This window comes from Drosophila arizonae, chromosome 2, assembly GCF_054131065.1.
Source record: "Drosophila arizonae isolate 15081-1271.41 chromosome 2, UAZ_ARI_1.0, whole genome shotgun sequence".
In the NCBI taxonomy this organism is placed as follows: domain Eukaryota; kingdom Metazoa; phylum Arthropoda; class Insecta; order Diptera; family Drosophilidae; genus Drosophila; species Drosophila arizonae.
This window is the reverse complement of record NC_142922.1, coordinates 27152210-27177085: the sequence shown is the minus strand read 5'-3', so window position 1 is coordinate 27177085 and position 24876 is coordinate 27152210. Positions and strand designations below refer to the sequence as shown.

At 34.2% G+C, this 24876-nt stretch overlaps 1 protein-coding gene and 1 long non-coding RNA gene across 2 annotated transcripts in view; one reads left to right on the top strand and one right to left on the bottom strand.

Moving 5' to 3' along the window:
- Nucleotides 1-24876, top strand: part of LOC149270644 (atrial natriuretic peptide receptor 3) — a 36331-nt gene that overhangs the window by 772 nt on the left and 10683 nt on the right. Inside the window, exons 2-4 of the mRNA XM_089462614.1 lie at nt 9536-10203; nt 10270-10453; nt 10518-10720. Of these exons, the coding sequence (XP_089318740.1) occupies nt 9648-10203; nt 10270-10453; nt 10518-10720 (943 nt within the window). The 5' untranslated portion in view covers nt 9536-9647. The remainder of the gene's footprint in view (nt 1-9535; nt 10204-10269; nt 10454-10517; nt 10721-24876) is intronic.
- Nucleotides 3452-8123, bottom strand: LOC149270645 (uncharacterized). The gene is made up of 3 exons (XR_016270605.1): nt 7847-8123; nt 6926-7783; nt 3452-3822 (listed from the first exon to the last, which is right to left on the bottom strand). It is a non-coding gene; the product is annotated as an uncharacterized LOC149270645 (long non-coding RNA).

Genomic DNA, 24876 nt, shown 5'->3' with positions numbered 1-24876 from the left:
ACATCTAAAGCATCTTCACTTTGCACAGCGAGTCCTCTGTCGTCCATTATTGGATGCTGCTTGACAAGTTGGACACCCTTAAAATATGTAGATGAAAGCTGTCATTTGTGGTCATCCAATAAATATGTCAATATAAGAACTATTTTTAATCAGCAATAGAGCTGGAATTCTTTACATGCAAACTTACTTCTTTTTTTTACTGAATAAAAAATTAAACAGCAAACTGTTAATATACATTATATCAACTCAAGACTCCAAACTACAAAACTTATTAAATTTGCCCTAACTTCTCTAAATAATGCATTATTATTCTCTGTCATATGCAAAAATTACTCTAGCGAATAAATTTTTATTCTTCAGCGAAATTGTCGCAAATATAATATATAATAGTTGTGTACATATTTTTAATTTATATTTATTTATGAATATATTCGGATTTTACTGTATTTTAAAATTGTCAATTTTACAATATTTGTATATTATAAAATTTAAAAATTCTTTAGATTTTGTGTACTTTTACTTATTTTTTTTTTTACATTATATTTATTTTTTTTTTTTACACATATTTTTTCATAGTTTCTATCAAGTTCAAAGCGACTATTATGAATGCCTGAATAGATTTGATTAACAAATTTATTTTAAATATAAAAAAGCCTTTTACAAAAAAAAAAACCTACAAACGAAATCAAATTCAAAAAAATATAACGAATAAATAATTATTTAAAGCATAAAATTTGCTCTAACTATAATAAATTATGGACAATATCTATAATTTCAATTTTGCTCATTTATAAATAATTGAATAAAACTTGAATAATTCAATAAAGAATTCTTATAAAAATAAAACTAAATAAATAAATAAAAAAAAAAAATAAATAAATAAAAAAAAATTCAAGACTATCATATTTTTAAATTTATTTATTTTAAATTTTATAAAAATAAACATACTTATAATTATTCATTATTCATGTAATTAAATTGATTCGATTTGATCATTTATTTTTAATATCAATAAGTATTTAACTGTACAATTTCACTATAGTTGGAATGCAATTCAATATAATAGGAAACAATTATAATTATTTAAAGCCAACCATTTTGTTTTTGTCTCTCCGGATCTGGCTTTATTAATTATGCTGCTAAGCAAAGTGAACTGACAAACAGACATTAATTGTATGCTTTGTCTTGTTTTCTCCCCCTTATTAACAACTGGTGCTTAATTTGGTTGCAATTTAGTTGTTTTCCTATACACAATTTGTCTCTGTCCGTGGAGTGACGTTTTCCTTTTGTTGGCTTCACACGCTTCGCTTCAATTATATAACTTTGTTTTGAAACGCGTTGAGCTCTCCGGCGTCCCAGTGAAGTATGCTGCATTTCTTTCTCCCAGTACTTTAGCTGTCACATACACAAACACACACACACACACAGTGCGTATACGTAATGTTATTCAGCATTGTTATGCATGCATGCAGACCCGTACAGACAGCTGAGCAAAAGGAAGATTTGCTATTGCCTTCAACCACATTACATTATGCACTGACTTGATGACACTTCCTGCACATTAAAGCGAAACTTTCCTAATATCTGTAGATGTAGATCTATATGAAATCGTTAGCCATTAAAGTCGAGCTGCTGGGCTTACCGCAATGCCACAGCAAATGAAAATATTTGACCACAGAGACCCACACAAATGCAATAGAAATCTTTGTGTCTGCCATCTATGAACTTTGAATTAGAATACATGATTTGTACAGCGTATGGATAGACCTCAAAAACCTCAGCTCTAATTCTATGCACATGTCTTGTATTTGCATATGAATTTGCTGGCTGGCAAAGCCATTTAAATCTTTCCCTGCATATGGCAAAAATCATATCACACACTTAACACGACAATCGATTTAGTCAATGATGTCAACGGTTTCTGCTCCTGTATTGGATGAAGCAGTTAATGGGGCATGTCAGCTTGAAAGTTTTTATTTCGCTTGACATTGAATTTATTTAGGATTTAAGAATCCTTTAAAAAAAACCTCTTTTGTATAGAAATATATTTGTTTTGGTCTCTAAATGATGGATTCTTAATGTAAAGCTCTAAAATTTGGGTTGTAAAGTTTTTATATATTTTTATTTTATATTTTACCATGTATATATATATATATATATATATATATACAATTGGAATTGATGAAATGAAGAGCTCTGTGAATGATTCGCTATGGAGATTCTGCTATGCTATTGGAGCTATTTAAATTGCAAGACTCCCTAGAATGGATTCTCTAAGAGCAATATTTATTCATACTGGTGCAAAATCAATTCAACATCTCTCGAGTGGACTTCACATGAATCATGAACATTGAATTTGTGTCACCTCCAAGATTTGGGCAAACATATTTTCACACATTTCTCAGCTCAATAACGTCAGAACTTTAGCACGTTCAAAATTGATTGGCTTCACTTTGCCACAAACACTTCTAAAATGTCCGAGCCACAACAGACTTGCCCCATTGAAGTAGCACGTACCTTAAATGGCACACATGACAATCGATAGCCCAAAACTGTAAAATAAAAAAGAGAACAATAACTTTCAAAAATAAAATATGACAATGTTTATATGTATGTATGCCTCATAATGGAAAACAAAGTTTTCCCCAGACTAAACTTGAGTACTCTTCGAATTGCCGCAAGCAAAGTTTAGCAAACTTCGACTTGAGCTCGAAGACAACTTAATCAATTTGCTGTCAATAGAAATTTTAGATGAAATATATTAAATTATTGCGCGTGTGAACATATAAATCGCTATAAATTGGCATATGTGACAGTTTTTTTCATCTGCTTAAGGCCATAAATGTTCACACCTTTAATTAAAGCGCTTTCAGTCATTTAATTAAATGCAGCGCGGCTCATGCTGTGTCCGTTTACAAAATCTATTAAAGTTTTTCATTAAGCTTTAAAAACGTCATTCGGTTCTCTTATGGACACTGCGTGTTTTAATAGTTCCTGAATGAGTAATAAATAAAACTGAGGAATATTTATATTAAAGGACAGCCATATTCATCTAGAAAAGAACCAAAATTTTTGCTGCATATTCACTCACTCTAAGGCTGAATGGGAAATTGGATAAGTAGAAACGGTTAAATATAAGGCTTGAACTTTGGAAGAGAGGGAGAGAGAGAGAGAGATAGAGAGAGGGAGAGAGAGAGAAGCTATATGACTACAGTTCCGAGTTTTATGAGTGAAAGCGAGAGCCGCCATGCTTTCGACAAACAAAGGGAAGGCGACTTGTTATTGGAGTCTGCCTGAAAAGATACTTGGTCCAGCACTGTAGAGCATGACAAAGCACTTAAGAAAAAGCAGCAAAGTACACAGTGAGAAACAGCTAACCGAGAAGAATTCATAATTGGGAGCCGCGAACAAGTTTTAAATGAAAATTGAATAATGGTTAATTAGTTAGCACCCCCATAATATATATATATTTAATACATATCATATACATAGACATTTATATGAATACTAATATAATAACAAAATTTATAGCCCATGAAATTCTTTGAAAATTATTTTGAGTTGTTTCAACTGGAGCATCAATATGTATATTGTAGTTTCGATATTTAAACTTAAGCGGAGTGCTCCTCGTATTTAATTGGGCTCATCGTTCGCATCGTGGTCTTATATAAACCGCAGCTGTCATTTCAGCGTGGACGGATATTGCTGTGCTTTGGGGACGTTTATCTTGGGTGGCGATTATTTGGTCTTCAATTTGGCGAAGGCTTTAAAAATACACTTGTGCACATTTTTGGCCTGTTATCGGGGCAGCCGGCAGTCTGTCTATATTTAAATAAAGTTATCCATGTATTAAAAGTTGATAAATAATATAAATTTAGCCGCGGTAAAGCCGCGCCAGGTTCAGTGTAAACAGACCAAATGAATTATGGCCATGATGAATGGACATTTAAGTTGCATGCAAATTACTAGATTTAAAAACGATTAATTAAAACAAGCTGATGAAGCGCAAAAAACCGGAGAATATTGGATTGTTATGTAAGTTATGAGAATGCTTTAAGCAGTAGATATCTGTGCGTTTACGCCAAAAGCAATCGCAGTGAATTTGTGGACATTCCGCAATCTTATCAGCCCACGCGGCTCATTGATTAGAAGCTAAATATATAAACAGGTATCTATAAATAGACGCATTTGAACTGTAAGCGTCTTGCCTTGGCCAGTTGCTTGGCCTCCTTTCAGATTCGATAAATTGCAATAGACCTCACTGGAAGTGTTTCGTCAAGGACTCTGCCTTGATTACTCTTCATAAACTTGAATGGTTGACATTGCAAGTGCCACTCCATCTATGGCAATGATTGAATTGAACTTGTAAACAGAAATTAAATCTAATTGGACAGAGTCCTCAGGGAGAGAAAGAGAGAGAGAGTAGCCAAGTCTTGACTTAAAGCCCTTACAATGACTTCAGACTAGTTTAATTACGAATTTCAATATGAGAAGCTATATTACATGATTTATTCAGAGTTAATATTTCTTTATATAAATATAGAACAATATAACAATATTAATTATAATCAAAGGAATTAATAGGCAAAAATCTTAATCTGAAGGCAGAAAAGTCTTTTAAAGTATGGCAACAAAATAAATAAAATTTTAGATGTTGCAGCAGTCAGAAGTTTTATATTACCTAACTTTTGGGCAATAGTGTCTCAAAAACCTGACAATATTTTACTCAGTTTCAGATGTAAGAATGATAAAAAATAAATATACTATTGTTAAATTAATTAATTCTTTAGAATTTCAGCAATATTTATAAAAATATATAATTCGGGGTTTGTTTTATACTCTCAATGCTTTAATTTAGTCTAGTAAAAAATAAAAAACTAAATAGTTAAAAAAAATTAGAAAAATATATTATGCTGTTTCCTTTTTTGGTAATTCAATCTTAAATAATTATATTCTAATTAAATCTTAAATAATTATATTCTAATAAAAGCTTAAATTCTTATAGCTTTCAGAAACCTTCAGAAAAATATATAATTTTATTCATTTTTATATAATTCAATGCTTAAACAATTGTATTCTAATTAAACATAAATTTTTTAATAGCATTGCGTTATACCAATTGCATTTCGCTTATTGCTAAGATTTAGTATAAATAATTTGATAGACATGTATTCTATGATGTTTTGTCATCCATTAACCCACTAAGCCAGGCCACGTGTTGCTTGCTTTTAGTTGAGTGCCTGTATTAAAGCGAAACTATGACTAAGTCCGACACGAGCCGAAAATGCGAGAACAATACGGAGTGCATATCAGTTACCCTTGTTTGCCTACCCTGCACCCAGGCCAAATGACGGCTGTGCCGGCTGTTGGCTAGACTGAAGAGGATTCGCCTTTATTTGTTTATCGTCTCGTAATTTGATAACTTTCCCAATTTGCTAATATAAAAATCAATTGTTTATGTATGCATCAATATAAATAAAGAGGAATTTCGGTGATCTGGACTGAGCACAGGGTATGCGCGTGTCGAGCACTTTCGCAATAGCATAACAGCACAAATTGTGGACATGTGTTGCGCTATTCGCTCAATGGCCCGATGGACATATTATAAGTGGCCATACATATGTATATAGCGAGTATATGTATCTAGGTGCTTTAGCTATAAATATTTACACATTTGTTACGTTGGAAATATGAGTAAATATGATTGATTCGCTCGAGGTGCAGCGCCATGTCCCGCCGAGTGGGCCGAGTGGCCCGAGTGGGCAGAGTGAAGCGAGTGACGCCTCCGATCCCGATCATAATCAATCAGCACTTTATTTAATTTTGCTAACGACCTAAAAATAAATGACGGTTGCCAATTGATAAGCGCTTTGATGTTTCAGCCAATTTGTTATTAATTTAATAAATATATATTTTTTCCTTTTTTCTATGAGACCAACTCGATGGCTATTTATAGACGCTGATCGATATAACAAATGAGTAGTTATAAAGTGGAACATAAAAATTGTATAATATGATTAATAAAATTTTTTTACAAAATAAAAAAATTAATAATAATAAAATAAATAAATTTAAAAAAAAATAATAATAATAATAAATATAATAAATAATAATATATATAAATTAAAAAAAAAATAATAGTTAAAAAAATGATATATAATGGACATACTTTTTAGCAATAGTTAGTTGATCATATTATTTCATTTAATTTTAAAGTGAAAATATATTTATTTTTAATATTTTATCTATTTGGAAAACCACTATTTGTATTTTGTTTTTAAGATCATATTATTTATTATACAAATTGAAATAATTACTTAGTCTATTATATTTTTAATTTTCATATTTAAAATAGTTTAAAGTATAGACAAGAAAATTCCATTTAATATTTTTATTTTTAAAATTTTCAAATAAAAAAAATATTTAATCTATAATTGTTCTTTATAGACTCAGAGTTAGTATATATATATATATATATATATATATATATATATATATATATATATATATATATATATATATATGTCTATTATTAAATTTATTTATACAGCATAACGAGAGATTACGTTTCTTATCAAACTTGATTGAATTTGCATTTCGATTTTCGCTGACTAACTCTGAGTCTTGGCTTTGAAGTCCTTTCGCTCGCTTCATGTTGCCAAATAGTCATTGCTAACAAAATGCTTCACTGTGATTGATGTGGGTGCTTTTTTCTTTGAACATGTATTCGCGCAGTAGTTGGCTTTTGTCATATCATAATGAGGGCTTTTCAACCGTTCAACTGTGCTGTTGATATCAAGCACATGACCCAAACGAATTGATATTTGGTATCATTGGCATTTTGGTTTCAAGATTGCAATTACCTTCTGCGCCTTATATTTGCACTGTCAACTGCTTGTGATGAATTCTTATTAATTACGCCTACCTGTGACGGCATACCGACTCCGGCTCTGATAAGCCCACATCGCCCCCACCGGCTCTGTATTGATAATATTTGTGTTTTGTCTTCATGTCTATTGGCAATATTTTGTTTTGTTTGTATAGTTTCGTGAACAGAGACTTCCGAGTACAAGAGAAAACACCAGACAATGCCCCAGACGCGTGGCATTCCTGCTCTCTGGCGCCAAGCTCAACTGCGCTGCGTCAACTTTTATCAACTTGCTCGATATAGAACTGTGAATCCATTCAATGTCGGAATACGCTAAGCAAATATTATGGCACTTGATTTAGCTCCTTGCATATTGATAAGAGCTAGAAAGAGTATTCGAATGTCGATTAGGTTCGATATGCCGGACATTCAGCACTTCAATTAGCTGCAAATCGATAAATATCGATTTTGAATTTTGCATGCATTAAAGTTATTAAAGAACAGTCGGGAGGTATTTTATAATCGAGCTGTGTATAAAGCTAAACCCAAACAGTTACTTTGTATTAATGGAAATTAATTAGCCCCAAATAAGTTTCAGCTAGGGCATTCAGATAGATAATATGCGCTTAGATAGGCTTATTTAAGCAATTAGAGTTATTTGATTAGAGTTCACTTGTTCCACCATAAAGTGTATCCGATTCTTGTTGGAAAATATCCCAAATCTATTAGAGCAATTTCATGTCTTACATAATTTTAAAATTTATTTGCTATATGAAAATTCCCAAAGTCTTGAGTTAGCTGTCCGGAAGAGTATTTAAGCTGCGACTTTTCGGACGTAGATGATTCGAATCATTCGAAACTGTCAAGGTTTGGTATTGAAAACTCTTGTCAAACTGTAAACAACACATCAGTTTTCTGGAACCATTGATAAGATTAAAAATCAATGTTGACAAATTAAAGTTAGCGTCAATAACCTACAATTTGGAAAGTTCTTCATTTGTTGCTTATTATATTTTCACTGAATTTTGCAGATTTCCGAAAATGTTGGCTATAATATTTTTTTTTTACGTTGTGGCTCCATCGACAAAGTTCCATTGCAATGGGACCTTATCAATGGGTTTAGTTAATGTAAACAATTCCATGGAATTTCATATTAGCCATTGAACCTTTTAATACCCTCTACTTGAGCCAAGCGGAAGTATATCTGCTTTTTAGAATTATACTTTGATATATTATATATACTTTTATATAAGAGAAACATAATACTTATTGGCCACGCCTACTCAAAGAGGAGATTAAAACATCAGTCAGAGTGAGTAGTAGTAATCTAATCTCGCTTCCGATTAGCACCAATAAGCGAAGTAATATATTACCCAGTGTTTACTATAAATAGAGTATTTCGTAGTTGAGTGCATCCGCCCACACTGCAAATGGTATGGAACTCTTCACACAACATTTCCACAACACAATGATTCATTCCATTAGTTTATTAAGGGCCCATAAAACTCAATACGTCAGTCGAACGAATCATATATGCGGACAAACATATCATAGCCGTAATGAGATGTTTACGGACTGCCATAAATGGTATGTAGATAAAGGGGCCAAGTAGCAGCTAGCTGGCTGAACGGCTGGAAAATCTGATAGAGTATTGCAAAATAATTTTATTTGTAATCCAGATTTCGTACAACTTTATGTGGCCATTAATCGGACTTTAATCTGACGTGGTCAATGATTTCATTGATTCCAGAGAGTATTTTTTCGCTCTGTGCCAGCCCCTAGTTCAACAGACGATAAGTTTTACCATATAAATATATATGTATGTATGTATATAGCATGTAGCGACATTCAATTGGAAAACGAATATGTGTTTTATATATGGGATTGTCGAGTCTTTGCTTTTTTATTGCTCTGGATTTTGTGTGCTCTACGTCAAATCATGGAAATTGTGGAATAATTATGAACAAAGCTTTTTTATGGCGTTTATTGCGGGGCAATAAAAACAAAGATAAAAAGTTCTTTAAATTTAATAAGGCAGTTAAATTAAATTAAAAATGTGAATTTATTATTTGTTAAATAAAATAATTTACTAATAATAATAATAGTATGTATTTTATTACAAAATAAACTAAAAAATGTATACGGTAATGTAAATGTATACGGTAGGGGAAACACCTGCATGCAGACAGACAGATAGACAGCCTGACAGACAGACAGACAGAGCTAAATTGACTCAGCGGAGGAATATATACTTTAATGAGTCTGCCACGCCTCCTTTTACCTGTTAACTACATTTTCACAAAATCAATACAGCCTGACTTCGCATTTTCAATGGGTTCGGGGATTTGTGGGGCATTTAATAAATTATTGCAGAAGATATACTTAATTGATCTGTTTCTTTATGGATTTAATGGTGCTATTAAAATTTAAAAAAAAAAATAATTTTCTGATATAACGGTCTTCATACCACTTCTTTATTGAAAGTTGAGTTCCTATTATATCTATTATATTAAGAATCATTTATATACTATATATAATATTTCTATGTTCTAAATATTAAATGCATCTACAATTCATATGTCGATTCATCTATTTACATATATAGTCTTATGTTCTTATCTATTAAATAACAACTTTAATGGAACCCCTCTTAAATTTCCCTTACAGCATCAATATGCAGCAGAATCAGCCAACGTTTGTATTCTTTGAGCGGTCAAAGCAGCTTAATTAGTTTGTGAGATCCACAAAGCAGCAATCAAATCAGAGCTGGAAACAGCTAATGAGCTTGAAAATCAAGGAAATAATTGACAAGTACCTGGCTTCAGTGCAAATGAGCCAATTCTGCGACCAGAGGCTACAAAATGCCCGAGCCAAGAGTTGCAAATCATTTGGAATCATTGGAAGCATCGTAGCTGGCACCTGGCAATGGCAGCAGCCAGGTGTGACTAATGGCAGTCTGAGCCAGTTTCAGTTGCTGTTGCTGCTCGGGCTGGGGCTGCTCTGCCTTGGCGGGTGCCAGGCCCGGTGCCGGGAGGAGCCAGCGCGTGACTGTGAGGCGATTTGCGATGCGACAGGAGGCAACTGCTCGATACGCGCCCTGGTGCTGCTGCCCAACGACGATGGGTACGAGGCATCGCTGCAGCGAGTGCTGCCCATTCTGAAGGTGGCGGAGCAGCAGATCCGCAGCACGGCTCTCATTCCGCCGCACATTGACTTCGAGTGGCTAGCGCACGACACCAAGTGCGATGCCTCGCTGGGCGTCATCTGGGCCATGGACGGCATCATCAAGCAGTGTGCGCAGATTATCTTTGGACCCGTTTGCGACTACTCGCTAGGTAAATGGCCAATCAGAACAACCCATTGAATCATTTAGCCTCAATGCGCCCAAATGATTGTTTCAGCTGCGGTTAGCCGCATTACCAAGTACTTCAATAGCCAGGGAACGCCCCTCATAACCGTAGGCGGCTCCACCTACGACTTTGAGCAGAAGAAAACCGACTGTGGCGATGAGTTCTATATGCTGCTGCGCACCGGCATGCTAAGCTTTGAGTCCATCTCCGAGCTGACCATAAATGTAATGAAACAGTAAGTCGACCCTCTCCCGATCAAGCAGAACTCTCCATTATTATTGGATCTACTCATGTCGCAGGCACAACTGGTCCCATTCCATATTCTACTATGAGCGCGATGGCCAGCGGAACGTGGCTGGTCTGCACACTTGTTTCCTCATGATGAAGTCCCTCGGCAAGCAGATGCGCAACGAGAACATGACCTTTGCCCAGTATCCGCTTGAGTCGAATGTTATGAATCGCTCGGAGGAAATGCGACGTGAAATTGGCAATAAACACTCAAGTGAGTTAATACTTAAATGCTATTTTAGTAAAAGAGATATATTAATAGTTACAGATACAGATTCCCATTCAATAACATGTCTCCTTAATGTTAAGCCAAGCGCTAACAGCGGAAGGCACTGTTAATAATCTGCTTAATGTAATGCGCCACACAACAGCGCTCTGTTAATAACATTTTCAACAATACTTCAAGCTTAGCAAAGACAACAACCATCGTGCTTTCAAAGCGCAGCCGTTACGAGTATGATGAATAAATACGCTTTACATTGGAAATAGCTTCGAATTTAAAATTGTGATTTAAACGTTTAACTAAAAACATACATTTCATTCTTTTACCAGCTCTTTAATCTTACAAAATCAGGCAATATAAATTTTACTACGCCGCCTCTCGGCATATTTCGAATGTTTCGCTTTTTCGATACCATCAATTTCAGGCCGTTTTTGCTAGTACAGTAACTTATATATATTTCCTTAGAAAATTCTAACTAATGTCTAGAATAATCATTATTGAAAGCATAAATAAAGACCACCCAATGCTGCCCTGCATAAAGCTTTTCGAAAAGCAACATCAAACAGCTGTTTAACGCACACTATCGCTGGCACGTGCCAAAAGCCGGCTGCATTCTCACACACATACACTCGCTCCAATGATTGGGCACTTTCGAAATCGAAAATCAACCGTTGTTGCAGTTAGCTTCAGTAGCCGGCGATAAAATGTTTGGTGCGGACTAAAAGTTCAATCGTTCAGCAAAGTATTTTGCTTTGACAATTTAAAAGCCGCTAAAGTAAACGAAATGAACCTATGCAGGCCAGTGAAACTCAAATAATGTATAGCAAAATATAGTAAAAAAAAAAATACTACAAAATATTGCACACTTTAAAAAATGAGACTGAGTGTGATAAATATTCATGTTGACTCCATATCAGCAGCATTAGCTAAACTAAAAAGCAAAAGACTAGAAAAATAAACAATGAAACATTGTTGATATCCTCTTATTCTGTAAACGCACTTGTTATCCTGGCACCCTTGAATGCTTCGTCGCTTCCATACACAATGCATACGTCTAAATTGTGAAAGACATTCTTTGCATTTTTCATAAGCTGCTTACCTGTCAGCCACACGCAGCTCATCCTCAAAAGAGCTCGAAGAATTATGCCACATAAGGGTCGTTGGGCGCCCTCTGGGCGTGCATTGTTATGCTTTGAATGTCCCAATCTTAGCAGTTTATGCAGCATCAATTTGTTGTGTATGAAATAAATATTGTGCTTTGATAGACAACTGAATAAGTGATATAATGGAAAAATGTCGAATGAAAATTGAAATCAAATGGTTCGAAGTTGAGTGTTTATTAATATATCTATTTAATGTGCAAACTTGTGTAATTGACTAAAGTACTTTTAAATTGAATCGGAAAATCGAAATGTTTTGTATAAAATTTAAGACTTATTTATTAATGACCTTGATATTCAACTACGGAATTTGGATATGGGACTGTATCCATTTTCGTATTGTGTCGAAAATGCACTAGTTGTTTATATTAATAGTTTACTACTTGCACGCAATAACAATAAACCCAAAACTACCCCAATTGACTGCCAAGTGCTAAGCTCAATTGAGACGTATCAATATACCCAATCAGCATAATTGCTGTTAGCACATTTGCCTCACTGACACGTCTCTGCACTTGCCAAACACAATCCAGGCATTGGACTTAATCAATTGAGTCACGCAATAAGCAATGCAACGGAGATGTCGATGTTATACGGTACCATAAACTCCTTAATTAATGCAGTGAGAGAGTGAGAAAGAGAGAGTGAGGGAAGGGCAATTGAGGAAGGTGCAAGTCTGCTTACCTTGTTCAAGATTTAATCAGCGACTCTGCTCTTATAACCAACATGTGATTAAGGTCTTGCAATGAAGCAATAGCTAATGCTATTCACCTTTTTTTGCTGATTGTTACTCATAAGTACTTTACTCTCTGTATGTTTCATGTTCTATATAAGGGCGTGATTTTATGGGGAGATCATCGATTAATAACTTTTTTTTGAAATCATAGTCGAATTCCAACTACAATTAACTCAAAAGGAAAGTCCACAAATTCAATATGATATTAAATATGAATGACTTTTTTGGCAATAATTCGTTTTATTATTTATTGTAATTACTTGATCACTGTTTAAATAATTTAACAATAATATTTCCCTAAAATTTTAATGTGTTCATTTTCGTTTCTATCAGTGTTTTATATTGAAATATTACACTCAGAAGCAATGAGGATGGTCAATTGTTGGCCTATGAAAATATTTTCCAGCTTCAGCCTTTGGAAAATGTTGGCCTATGAAAATATTCCCCAGCTTCAGCCTTTAGAAAATGTTTTCCCGTTTTTAAACCTGAAGACATCAGTGGCTTATTCGATTTCACTGAACACAACTTCTGCTACAAGCATATCTATATTTTTCAGGGCCCGTAACGATTATAACTTTTATAGCAAAAAATTAGAAAATAAGAAGTATTTGCGGTCCCTGATATTTTTGTCTAATATGTAGAAAGCATATGGGCAATTCTCTAGTGGCGAATGTGACATTCGAACGTTTTTGAGTTACAAAAAAACGAATATCAAAACATTTTTGTATTTTGACGAATAGTGAATCCTTTAGCTCTTGATTAGCTCTTTAATTGGTGCTAAATCTGATTTTAGGCAAATGTTAGTTTTCAAGATAATCACAAAAAACCAAGAGGTTCGCGGGCTACAAAAAACGTAAGTCGCTTTTTAAATGAACAGTTCAACCTGAGATTTTAGTGAAACCTTAAGTGAAAATTTATTAAGAATAATTTTAAATTATTAGAAATTTGTACATCTTTACAATGTTTTTTATTTGATTCAAAAATATTGAGTAGTTTTTATATTTATTTTTTAGCTTTAATCAGGGTCGAAGATGACCTGTCGAATGGAACATTTTTTCCATCATACTTTATTTTATTTTATTTTTTTTTTATTTTTTAGTAATTTTACATGAATTTATTAATTATAATAAAATGGAGAAAATTCGAAGTATCATATTTCATTGCATAGTGTCTCAATAATAAGAACAAAATGTGTAATAGAAATGCTCAAAACAGAACTTTTGCACTTATTCGGCTTTGTGTCTCAATATTTCGAGATGTATTATGATAAAATGTTAAATTGGTTTATATTAGTTAAATTTGATCAATTTTAGCAGAACATGCTTTTATTGACTTTGAATGTTTTGGCTGCGGTTGACCTTTCTAGAGAAATGCCCATATTTAATAATTCCATTAAAAATTATTGTATATTGCATATAATTTATTATTAATTTATTATTATCTATTAGGATCAATTTAAATTGAATGAAGTGTAATAAATAACACAATCTACTCAATATGAAAGTCATTTATTTGTGCTCTAATTAAATCGTTTCAACTCCAACTTTTCATCTGGATAAGCAGGAGCCGAAGAGACGCTGCGATTTCTATTGTTAAAATATTTATTGCTTGTCTTCAACAGTTTTAACAGAGATTTTTATCTACAGCTACAATATACATATAAGTACACATACTATGTCCATTCTATAAATAGCTGAGACTCTACTTCCTTTGATATTCTCTGTTCACACACTGGCGGCAGCCCACAAGAGCCAAGAGGCATGCGGCCACCAGCTACAAAGGTGCAGGCACTGAGATGAAAGCCGTAAAGAACATTTGTAAATAGCATCTGCAGTTACAACTGCCTTGAGCGCCATATGTGTATATGAAATTTATTTTCCTTGCCCCATCCGACTCAGTTTTCCTGCCTCAGGCCCAAAACTGCTTCTGAGGTCACAAAAAATTGTTAACCTGAGAATTAATTTCAGCTAATCAAAAATTACTTTTCTGGTCTACTAACAGGCAAATTGCCATGAGCTAAGCTACAAAAATACATATACTTGCCAATTCCCGACAATAAAGATTGTTAAATGCAAATTTTCCAAATAAAAGTAGTAGTAACATAAAATTCTTATTCAGCTACTCTCAGTTGCATCAAAGACAGAAAATATTTTGATAAAAATGCAGCACTGGCATCTTAAGGTCTCTAAAGCTCATTATTATTTAGCAAACTTTCCCGATTTCTCAGTACTATAAAGTATGGCAACAATGGAATTCTTATTCACATTATATTTGAATTTCATGCAAATTCCAAAAACCTTCCGCTGCTTGGACTAAAACCTTAAATTTCTGCAAAGTGGGCTTCAACAGATGCCCAACCAAATTTCACTTACCAAAAATATATATAAAAGCGTAACTAAATCAAAAGCGAACAAGCAAAAGAAACTTTCAATTACTTTTAATTAAATCTGGGCGCAATTTCGTCGGGTTAAAAGCTAACCAAATTTGTTGCCTACTTAACAGCGCTGAATGAGTTTCATTGAAAATATTTTATTGAGGTCCATTGATATTGTGGAGCTGTATGTAACGAATATTAAAAAAATATGATAAAACAACATGTTATGTACAAATTTCCAAATTCTTTGATAGAAAATTTCCCAAAAATGACCTCCTACCTCAGCCTAGATTATGTTTCTATATATGAATTTCTCTAAATTTTGCAAACTACTTCAAGTTTTGGCCAACTCATTGTTTCTTATATGAGCCAGAAATCTCAATGCACAGTTAAGAGTTCTTATGGGCAGCATATCAATTCTCTATTCGCTTATTACTAAAGGTTGTTTGTTGTTGTTTTATATTGTTGGTTAATGTTAGTAAATTTTAGTTGAACCAAAAAAGAAAAAAAAAAAACAACAAAAGCCAAAAATTCAAGATATTTCTATTTCAAATTCTCAACCTAAATAATTTATATACAAACTATAATAAATATTTTATATAATTCAACTGTAAACACAATCAAACAATGTTTTAAAACTCCAATTCAAGTAAATGCCGGCTCTCATTGTTCTCCTATTAAAGTGAACGTCACTTCTCTTTGTTGGCATTTGCCATTCAATTGTTCCAGAGTAATCGATTGTAAATGGGGGTCTTGGGACATAAAAGAGCTTTGCGAAAAAATGAACATTCAACAGTTTTGGAGAGGAAACGAAAATGAAGGCCAAGACCTTACGAAGCGTAAAACAAATGTTTATTTAATCAAAGAAAGTTGATGGAGTCGGGTGTGCTAGAACTGGGGTGAATTAAAAATATATATAGTTGATGGGATACGGAAACTCATTTTATAAAACTGTAATAATTCAGATATTTTATCATCTATTCAAAAACGGCAAAAAAAAAAAAGAACACATCAAAAAAGAAACCAAACATCTATATAAAGTAAAATCTTAAATAAAACGAATATAAGAAATTTATTCCCTAAAAAAAAAATCTTGAAGACATAATTTATTTTCAATTTATTTTGCTGTATGTGTGTGTTAAGAAAACGAAAATTATGTTGATAAATGTCTATCAATATTAAATAAGAGAAAATACAGAGAGAATTGTTAAGCATTTGCTATTTGCAGCCAACTTTCGGCAACTTGTTGTTGTTTTTCGACATTGGCCGTGATTGCTCTTTGCTTATAAATCAGAAATCTTGGTCATTGGCCAGAGGCCAGAGGCAATAAGACAGCGTAGAGGAAATTCATAAGAAATGAAGAAGAAAAGAAATGCAGAATCGAATTGCAGGGATTCCATTGCAATGAATTCCTTTGGCAAAGAAAACTCAATTTTATTCCCAGCCATACTTAACAAATTTAATATGAACGAGAGAACTCTGTGCACTTTACATATGCCGAGGCTTAAGTTCACATTTGTCCAGCTGCTTTAATTAAATATTACGCATACGCCGCATAGCCGCAATTTAAAAATTTCAATGCTGACACAAGCATCACAAATTATTCACAGAGTTTTCCATTGCCAAAATTTATGTTTGCCAAACATATCTCTGCGCTACTTAAAAAAAAAAAAAAACACTGTATTTCGTTTTTCCTCTATTTTATTGCACTTTTACTGTTAGCTTAATGGTCCCGCTACATTTCATAATAACCCATAAACTTTGGAAGCTATAATATATACGCACACTGGATGAATCTCTTACTTTTTTATTTCCATACATATTAAAAGTATAATCTCATTTTGGTGGAAGACATAAATTTGATGTTTAAATTTGAAAACACTAAGTATGTCATTTCCGTCCGTATGTCTGTCCGTATAAATGCCAAGATCTCAGAAGATGTACGAGTTTTTCATATTTTTTTTTTATAAATAATCGCATTTCTTAAGTAATTCTTCTAAGTAATTTTTTCTTTCTAACTATTTTCTTCTCTATTTCCTCTAAGTGTTTCCTCTAATGTTTGCTCTAAGTCTTTAATGCTTTGCTAAACGATCACACATTTAATTTCACTTCTCTTTACTGTACTCAAAACGGATTTGGGTCGATGTGAATGTTGGCGAGTGTTGGCGACAAACGGGACAATGACTCGCGAATGGAAATCAATTAACTGCCTAGGGCTGACTAAGTTCATCAGTAATAATTGATCGATGATTAACATGTAGGCTAGTATTTCCTCTAAGTATTTCTTCTATGTGTATGTATGGGTATTTCCTATAAGTCTTTCCTCAAGTATTTCCTTTAAATATCACTCTAAATATTCTCCAAGATTTACCTTTAAGTATCTTCCCTCGAAGTTCTTCTTCCAAGTCTTCAATGCTTAGCTGAACGATCACACTCTTCATTTCACCTCATTTTACTACACTGTACGTCTGACCTCCACCAGACTTGGGCGACTGAAGAAATGCTGCAGCTGCTGCCCTTTATATAGGGCGACTCTCACTCAAACACTCTCAACTCGTGCTCAAATGTTGAGGCCGGCGTCAGGTAGAGATCGTTGTAGCTGACCTTTAAGAGACCAATGGGATCGCTCTCTGCTGCTGCATGCTTCGTTTACTTCGAGCTTCGTTTACTTTGAGCATCGTTCTGCTTATATATAAATCCGAAATGAGCACTGCTGCATACATATAGACAACTTAAAAGATCTCGTGTAGTTCTTTTTCGTCCCTTGCAGACAGACGGAGAGACAGATGTACAACAAATACGAACAGACACACATAGTTAAATCGTTAATATTTATAATTACTTTTAATGACCCCAGTTTCTCTGTTCTGTTCTCTTAAGGAGTAGGACTTCTGCATAGTCTGCCTCAATTTCTGTCCATTATATACTCATTTTCTATATATATAATACCAACAGGCTAGACCACTTACAAAGAGACTAGATCTAGCCTAAAATAGGCTAAACTGGCAACGCTGAATCGATATTGTTATTTCCTTTTCAAGCTCACTATTAGACTTAGATACTTCAGATTTTCTCTTACTCTTACACTCTTACACTCCTACTTGTCTTGTTCTTGGGTTGGCAGCGTGATTCATTCCATATTTCAGCTCTCTAGCACTTCGGGTACCAAGGCAAACGAAATACCGGAAAATGCACTTTTTTAGTTGCTACGCTCTTGGTGAGCGTAGCCGGAACAATTAAAAATATATAGTTCTATGTTAAGCACGAGTAAGTGTATGAGAGTATGACGGACATTGCACAAAACCAATATACTCTTTGCACTCTCATCAATGGGTATAATAATTAGCAATAAGCAAATAAATTATATGCAACTGAAAAATAAATACCATAACATGGCGCATACGTAATCTGTGTTGCTGTCTGTCCTCAACGACCCTCAATGGCCTAAAAGCCGTCACTAATATGAAGTGGACAAATACATTTCCGCATTTGATGACAAATAGATTTCGTAGCCAACAGTAAATCAACAAAAGAGCAACACAAAATGTTGTCTGTCTGTGTGTGTTTGTGTGTGCTTGTGTTTACAGTTAAGTAAATGGGCGCCTGGCACGTAATTCAAATTGTGCACAATTTACTTTGTGGGTGTTAGCAATGCCGCTTCCCATATTGCTCATACGCACAGTTGGCCGCGAACGTGCATGATTGGCCATTGAGCTGCATTTTCGCGACTGATTCGAGCCCAATATAACGAATGTGGTAATTGACTGATTAAACTGAGTGAAGTTTGTGCGTGCTGTCAACTGGATCTAATGTTTGATTTCGAATCAATAACTAATGCTTTCATCAATTGATGCCTGCCAGCTCATTACTAAAAGGATTAGATGCCTTTTGATTATATATTTAATTATATATTACATTCCACAATTTTAGTTTTTAAATGACTTAAAAAATAAGCATATTTTATATTTTCTTGCCCCGAGCTACAATTGCGAACATCAATTTAATAAATTACTGTGGCAGAATAAATTAATAGCTGCTACTCCAATTTGTGTATGAAGGCTCTTGCCATCCTGCCATATAAAGGAACTTAAACACTTTTTTCATTGTTTGCTTTGCTTTCATTTGGAATGCCGCCTTTATGGCGTTCTGGCTGCTAACCATATTTAGTTTTCATTTCCAAGTCCAGCCTGCTGCTGCTCGTGTTTATGGCCTGCCTCATGCATCTCAAAGTATTCCGCTGTGTGTGTTTCCGTGTTTATGTTTACTTGGGCTCTGTGCGCCTCGCCTGTCTGCAGACCTGTCGTTAGCATTTGGCCCACTGCGAATAACAGCAATTTGACCGGGCCGAAAAGCGGTTAAATGATAGTTGCCCTTCGCTGCCCTCCACTATCTATTCTTTATTCTTTTCTTTATATAAATTTGTGAGCAGGATACTTTTATGGCGAATTACTTAACCAGCTTGTTATCTAAAGAAACGCGTTTGCAAATCCTTTTTAATTTTTTTAGATTCTCTATGCATTATTTATGTGCATACATAGCATGACGGGCTGCATAATACTTGTAGCCAGATTATATATAGTAAATGCAGTGTGACTAGTCGACGTTTCAGTACCCTAAGAAAAGACTCCGCTTACAGAGTCTTCCGGGTATAACGTCTCTTGAGCGTCGTTATAACTGGATTGTACAGAACTTATCGTTAGACTAGCACACTATTGGAATCTATTTTAGTATTTAGGTATACCAATATACATACATATATGAATGATTCTATCGACCACTAAGATGTTCTTTGTTTAGCATTTGCTGTGCTAACTTGCATGTTTAATATATTGAGCCTAGTCAGAGCCGATTCATTTCAAATGTTATAATAAATGAAATTTAAAGCAGTGACAGCAATTGTAAGCCTGTAAATCTTCACTCCAGTTAAGCTCTAGCTCGTCTGTGGCAAACTGTCTGCATTCAAGGCAATATGCAAAGTAAGTGATTAATATTCAGAGATCCTGCGCCAAACTGGCCAAAATGCTGACTTGCCACTGTGTAAGTGTGGCACATGATAGCAGTTCATATATATATATATATATATATATATATATATATATATATATATATACATCTTGGAAACTTCGTACAATTGCCAGCTTTGCAAATGTGATTTGCCTTTGGTCGGCATTGCGACCTTAGCTCAGGGCCTGACGCTGTTTCCTTCTGTGATAATGAAGCATGTCAAACCTTTTATAATTGCTCTTATTACCGTCCACTTTTCATTATTCTTTCCTTTCACATTTAAATTATCATCTTCTGCTGCCTCCGTTTACGTGGCTAAGCAAACTTAATTAACATGAAGCACATGCCCTCCACTATTTTAATGGCTTTCAAATGATGGCTACATAAATAATGCTGTGCTTATCTGAGAGCTCTGCTGCCTGGACACCCAGACGCTCGTTTCCACCCCGTGAATGTGTGAAATTTATGTGCCATATATTTATACTATATATATATATATATATGTATATATAGTTTCAGTGCAAGTGCCACGAAATACGCTGTTGTCTTATTGCCTTTTCCGGTGCGGCAGCTGCAGCTGTTTGTTTTATTGTTCTTGTTGCTTTATGTGCCGCCTTAGTGGCTGTTAGCCCTTCACTTGGCATTGGTTTACCAAGTTTTCACACACAGACAGGCACACACACACACACACACACGCACACAAAATGCGCCTGAATGCATGCAATACAAATGCGTGAAACATAATTTATTATTATGCGCCTGCAGCTGAATGGATTTTGGTAACGATTTATTTCATTTGTTTAATGCGAATTTAAGGATTCTTTCATTAAAAGCGATTCTCTAGAGTCTATAAATTAAATGAACACCCAAAAGAATAAAAATACGATTTCTATTAAGAGTGTCAGAAAACTCAACTGCTGCGCAAATTGCATTTCAACTTCAAAATTTAAATTTTTGTTTTTTCGTATTCTGCGTTTTCGCGAACATCGCGAACACAACTGCTAACGATGGGACAGTTTTGTTCATAACTTTCCAGCACATTTTCACGCCAAATTCATGTGACAAATTGTAGCGTGTTACAGGGCATTGTTTTTGTACCCTGTACGAATTAAGAGGGGCAATAGTTAATGAGGGGTATGCCAAAAAGAGGACGCGATTGTGTCAGTATTGAAACTTTATGCATACTTTATAATAGATTTTTTTTTTTTAATTTTCTAATTTAGCTATAGATGAATAAGCACATATTAATGCATAAAAAGAGCGCAAGTAATTTATTCAAAATTACAAATTAAATATACTTCAAGAGACTAGCAAGTTAAAAGTACATAAAGAAGAAAGTATAAACATAATATATAAACAGTATATAGAAAAAAAATGTAGGTAGTAAGAGAAACAAAAAGGAAGAGAAAATGTAAGAATGCATATAGAAAATAAAAGATATAAAATATATTATACATATAAGGACATTATATAAAAACAACCATAGTTTGAGTGATTCGGAGTAAATACAGGGTATACCCATGAGAAGTCTCTCGAGTAAAGTACACTTTTCCTGCTACGATTTGTTGTGTAGTTTGGCACAGCGTGGATTGGTGCACCTAACACACGCGCCATAAAACACTTCCTCTCAGCTGACAGCAATTGTGTTTCAATTAAAAAAAAAAAAATGTTGAGAACATGGAAAACCTGTATGCAAAAAAGTTTGCAAGTGGGAAAATGAAATGACTCGGCATACAGTGGTAGTCAGCAGTCAGCAGCCAGCTTTCAATTGCTGCCTGTCCTGCTGTTCCTTTTATATCAATAACCGCGATGCCCACGGCGTATACTTAATGCATTTATTTTGCTGATGCAAAAGTAAGTTCGGTAGCCCAAAAGACCTCAACGCTGTGGCGACGACGCTCACTGAGCTGGAGTGAACTGAAGCGAACTTTCGACTCAAACTTTGCGTGAACTTAAATTTTCTGGCGCTTAACTAATTGTATTTGTCTTGCGAATTTCGAAGCCACTTGCTCGCTGGCGGTTAAACAAATTAAATTTGCCACTGATTGTTTGGCAAATGCTTAAAGCGCGCTTTCACTGTTCACTTAAACCTGGTGTAAAGTGTCGCAGTTAATCAGAGCTCTGTTTGGACACAGTTGTCCAATTGATTTGGTCAATTACAATGCACCAAGGCTCAATAGTAATTTCCATTATTTTTCCTGACTAGTGAAAATGAGAAAAAGTTTGAGCTTACTGAGTGAAACTCTGTGTTCACGTCCGATTAGCTGGATTATAAAGTTGAATTGCAAATGATTATAATTGGATTGATTTTAATTAATAGGTGGAAGCCTAGAATTTATCAGCTATCGACGTTAATTAAAGGTTGAAGCTGATTATATGTCCATAGATTTATTCAATTATCTACAATTTTATATTACAGAGACTTTTTAATAAAGCTAAATTCAATTGCTCGTTTTAAAAGGAATTCAGAGATGGCTGAATTAGAAGAGGATTACGTTGAGTGAGCACTTAAGCCATAATAATATTACATCAAATGCCAAATCGTAAAAACTTTCAACGAAACCACTTTAGTTCAGTCTATCGACTCTTAAATTCCAGCATATGCGTTCCGGCAAAGAGTGAAGTTTTAATCTTTTAACATCTCATTCTTTGCCTTCAGCACACAGTCCTGCGTGTGTGTGGCTACATTTTAATTTTATGCAAATCATTTCTGATTAGACAACGTCAAAGTGAGCTGGAACTGACGTATACTGGACTACCATAATGAATGCACACACACACACGCATGTGCATACATATACAAACACAAACACAAACACACACACACAAACACACACATACATATGCTAATAAATACCTTAAAGAGCAAACTGAAAATCAAACAAAACGAACTTGGGCTTTAGCTACCTGTACTTACACTACATGCGTAACTCTTTAATTCCTTGATATCTGATTAATAACATATATTAGACATATTTTATATAACTCATTGTGTGGAAGGCAACAATTATGAATTAGCTTGTCATGACTGAGACAATAGAATGTTTATAGCCTCTGGAAATTTCGAGCGTGCTAAGAAGGTATATGGGTTACGTTCATGGAATAAATTCATTATAAGTGAAGATATAAAAATTTGTCTTGCTCAGTCTTTCCCTGCCTTAGCCTCGCATTATTTCTCTCTCTTCCTTTCTCTCTAACTCTCTCTGTCTCCCCTTCTTTTCTCTCTCTATCTTTCCCACTCTCTCTCACTCACTCTCTCATATTTCGAAATTGTAATATCTGTGTGAATTAATAGTCAGTACTATTACGTGCACAGTATAGCGCCTTCTTAAGATGTTTATAGACACTATATACTATATGTAAGTTTGAGCTTAGTGTTTTAATTAATTAGATAGTTCCTAAAGGTTCAACATAAAATTATTTGCTTTAATTTGTCCCTTTTCAATAAGCATTTCTGCACACATTAAATGTAAATGTATAAATGTGAGTGTGTGAATGCCTTAATTGCCTTAATTGCCTTAATTTAGCTTATTAACAGAAAGCAAGGATATCAATTTCGAGATATTCAACCAGTCTTTGATGCCTTCAAGCGTCTTTAAATGTTGAGTAAATGGCAGATTAACTATAATTTCCAATTATGATAATGAATTGGAAATAAATTCCATGGACATACATCTTTACTTATTATTTATGTATAGAGTAAGGATAATCAATTGGAAATAATTTCAATTTCATTAAAATATATTAATTTCCATGCATAATTTGACAGAATTTTCAACATAATTAGTTTTGCTCATGCCAAAACCATTTAATAAACGCATGACTTATCAATCGGGTCTAAAAAGAATAAAATGGAATTGTTTTATTTAAACAATTTCCATCAAATTTTGCTCGTTTTGCTGTTCTTTCAACTGAATGACGATGCAATGCCAATTAGCAAATTGAAAGCAAACCAAGCGAAATAGGTTACAAAATGCACACCTATTTGCTATGTATGCAACAGCAATAAATTTATTATTTTTTTAGAGCTTAGGAGTATAACAAAAATCTAATAAATGTTTCATTCAACTAATCTAAGTTTTGGCTCATAGAAAACCTCAGCTTCCCCATAAGACCTGCCCGTTTTAGAGGTTTACTGGAGTCATTTGCATGTGACACTGGCGAATCCACAGCCACTTAACCGCATCGACACTCACAGAAACACACGGCCAATTGGTAAACTGCCAGATGCAATGCTGTCCAAAGACCACAGCTAAACGTTTTTGAGCAGTTAACCAACAGCTGACAAGTCCACTTTGCATATGTGACCCTAGACTTGGCTTCAATTTCAATTTCAGCACTTGATCCTGCTGCTGGATATATTTTATGAATGAAGGATATTGTGGTGTCCAAAATCTTTGTATTCGTCAAATGCATATACATTCTAAATCTGAAGCCTCTAGGTCTATTAGTATTCAATTAACACTTAAAAAGCGAAATCAGCCTATTTCAGGTCTCGCCTATTTCAATAGCCGAAAATTGAGGCAGACTATGCCAAAGTTCACCTCCTAAATAGAACTGTCTTTAAACTTTAATGATTATAAATATTAATGTACATAAGTAAATAGCTTACACATACATATCTACATTTAGCCTTATCAAGCATATATATTCTTGAGCAGCGTAATGAAGCAATCCGATATAACTATGACGGTCTGTTCGTATGTCTGTCTCTCCGTCTGTCTGCAAGGGACGAAAAAGAACTACACGAGATCAATTAAGTTGTCTATATGTATGCAGCAGTGCTCATTTGGGATTTATATTTAAGTAAAACGATGCTCGAAGTAAAACGAAGGTCGAAATAAACGAAGCTTACATCAGCAGAGAGCGATCC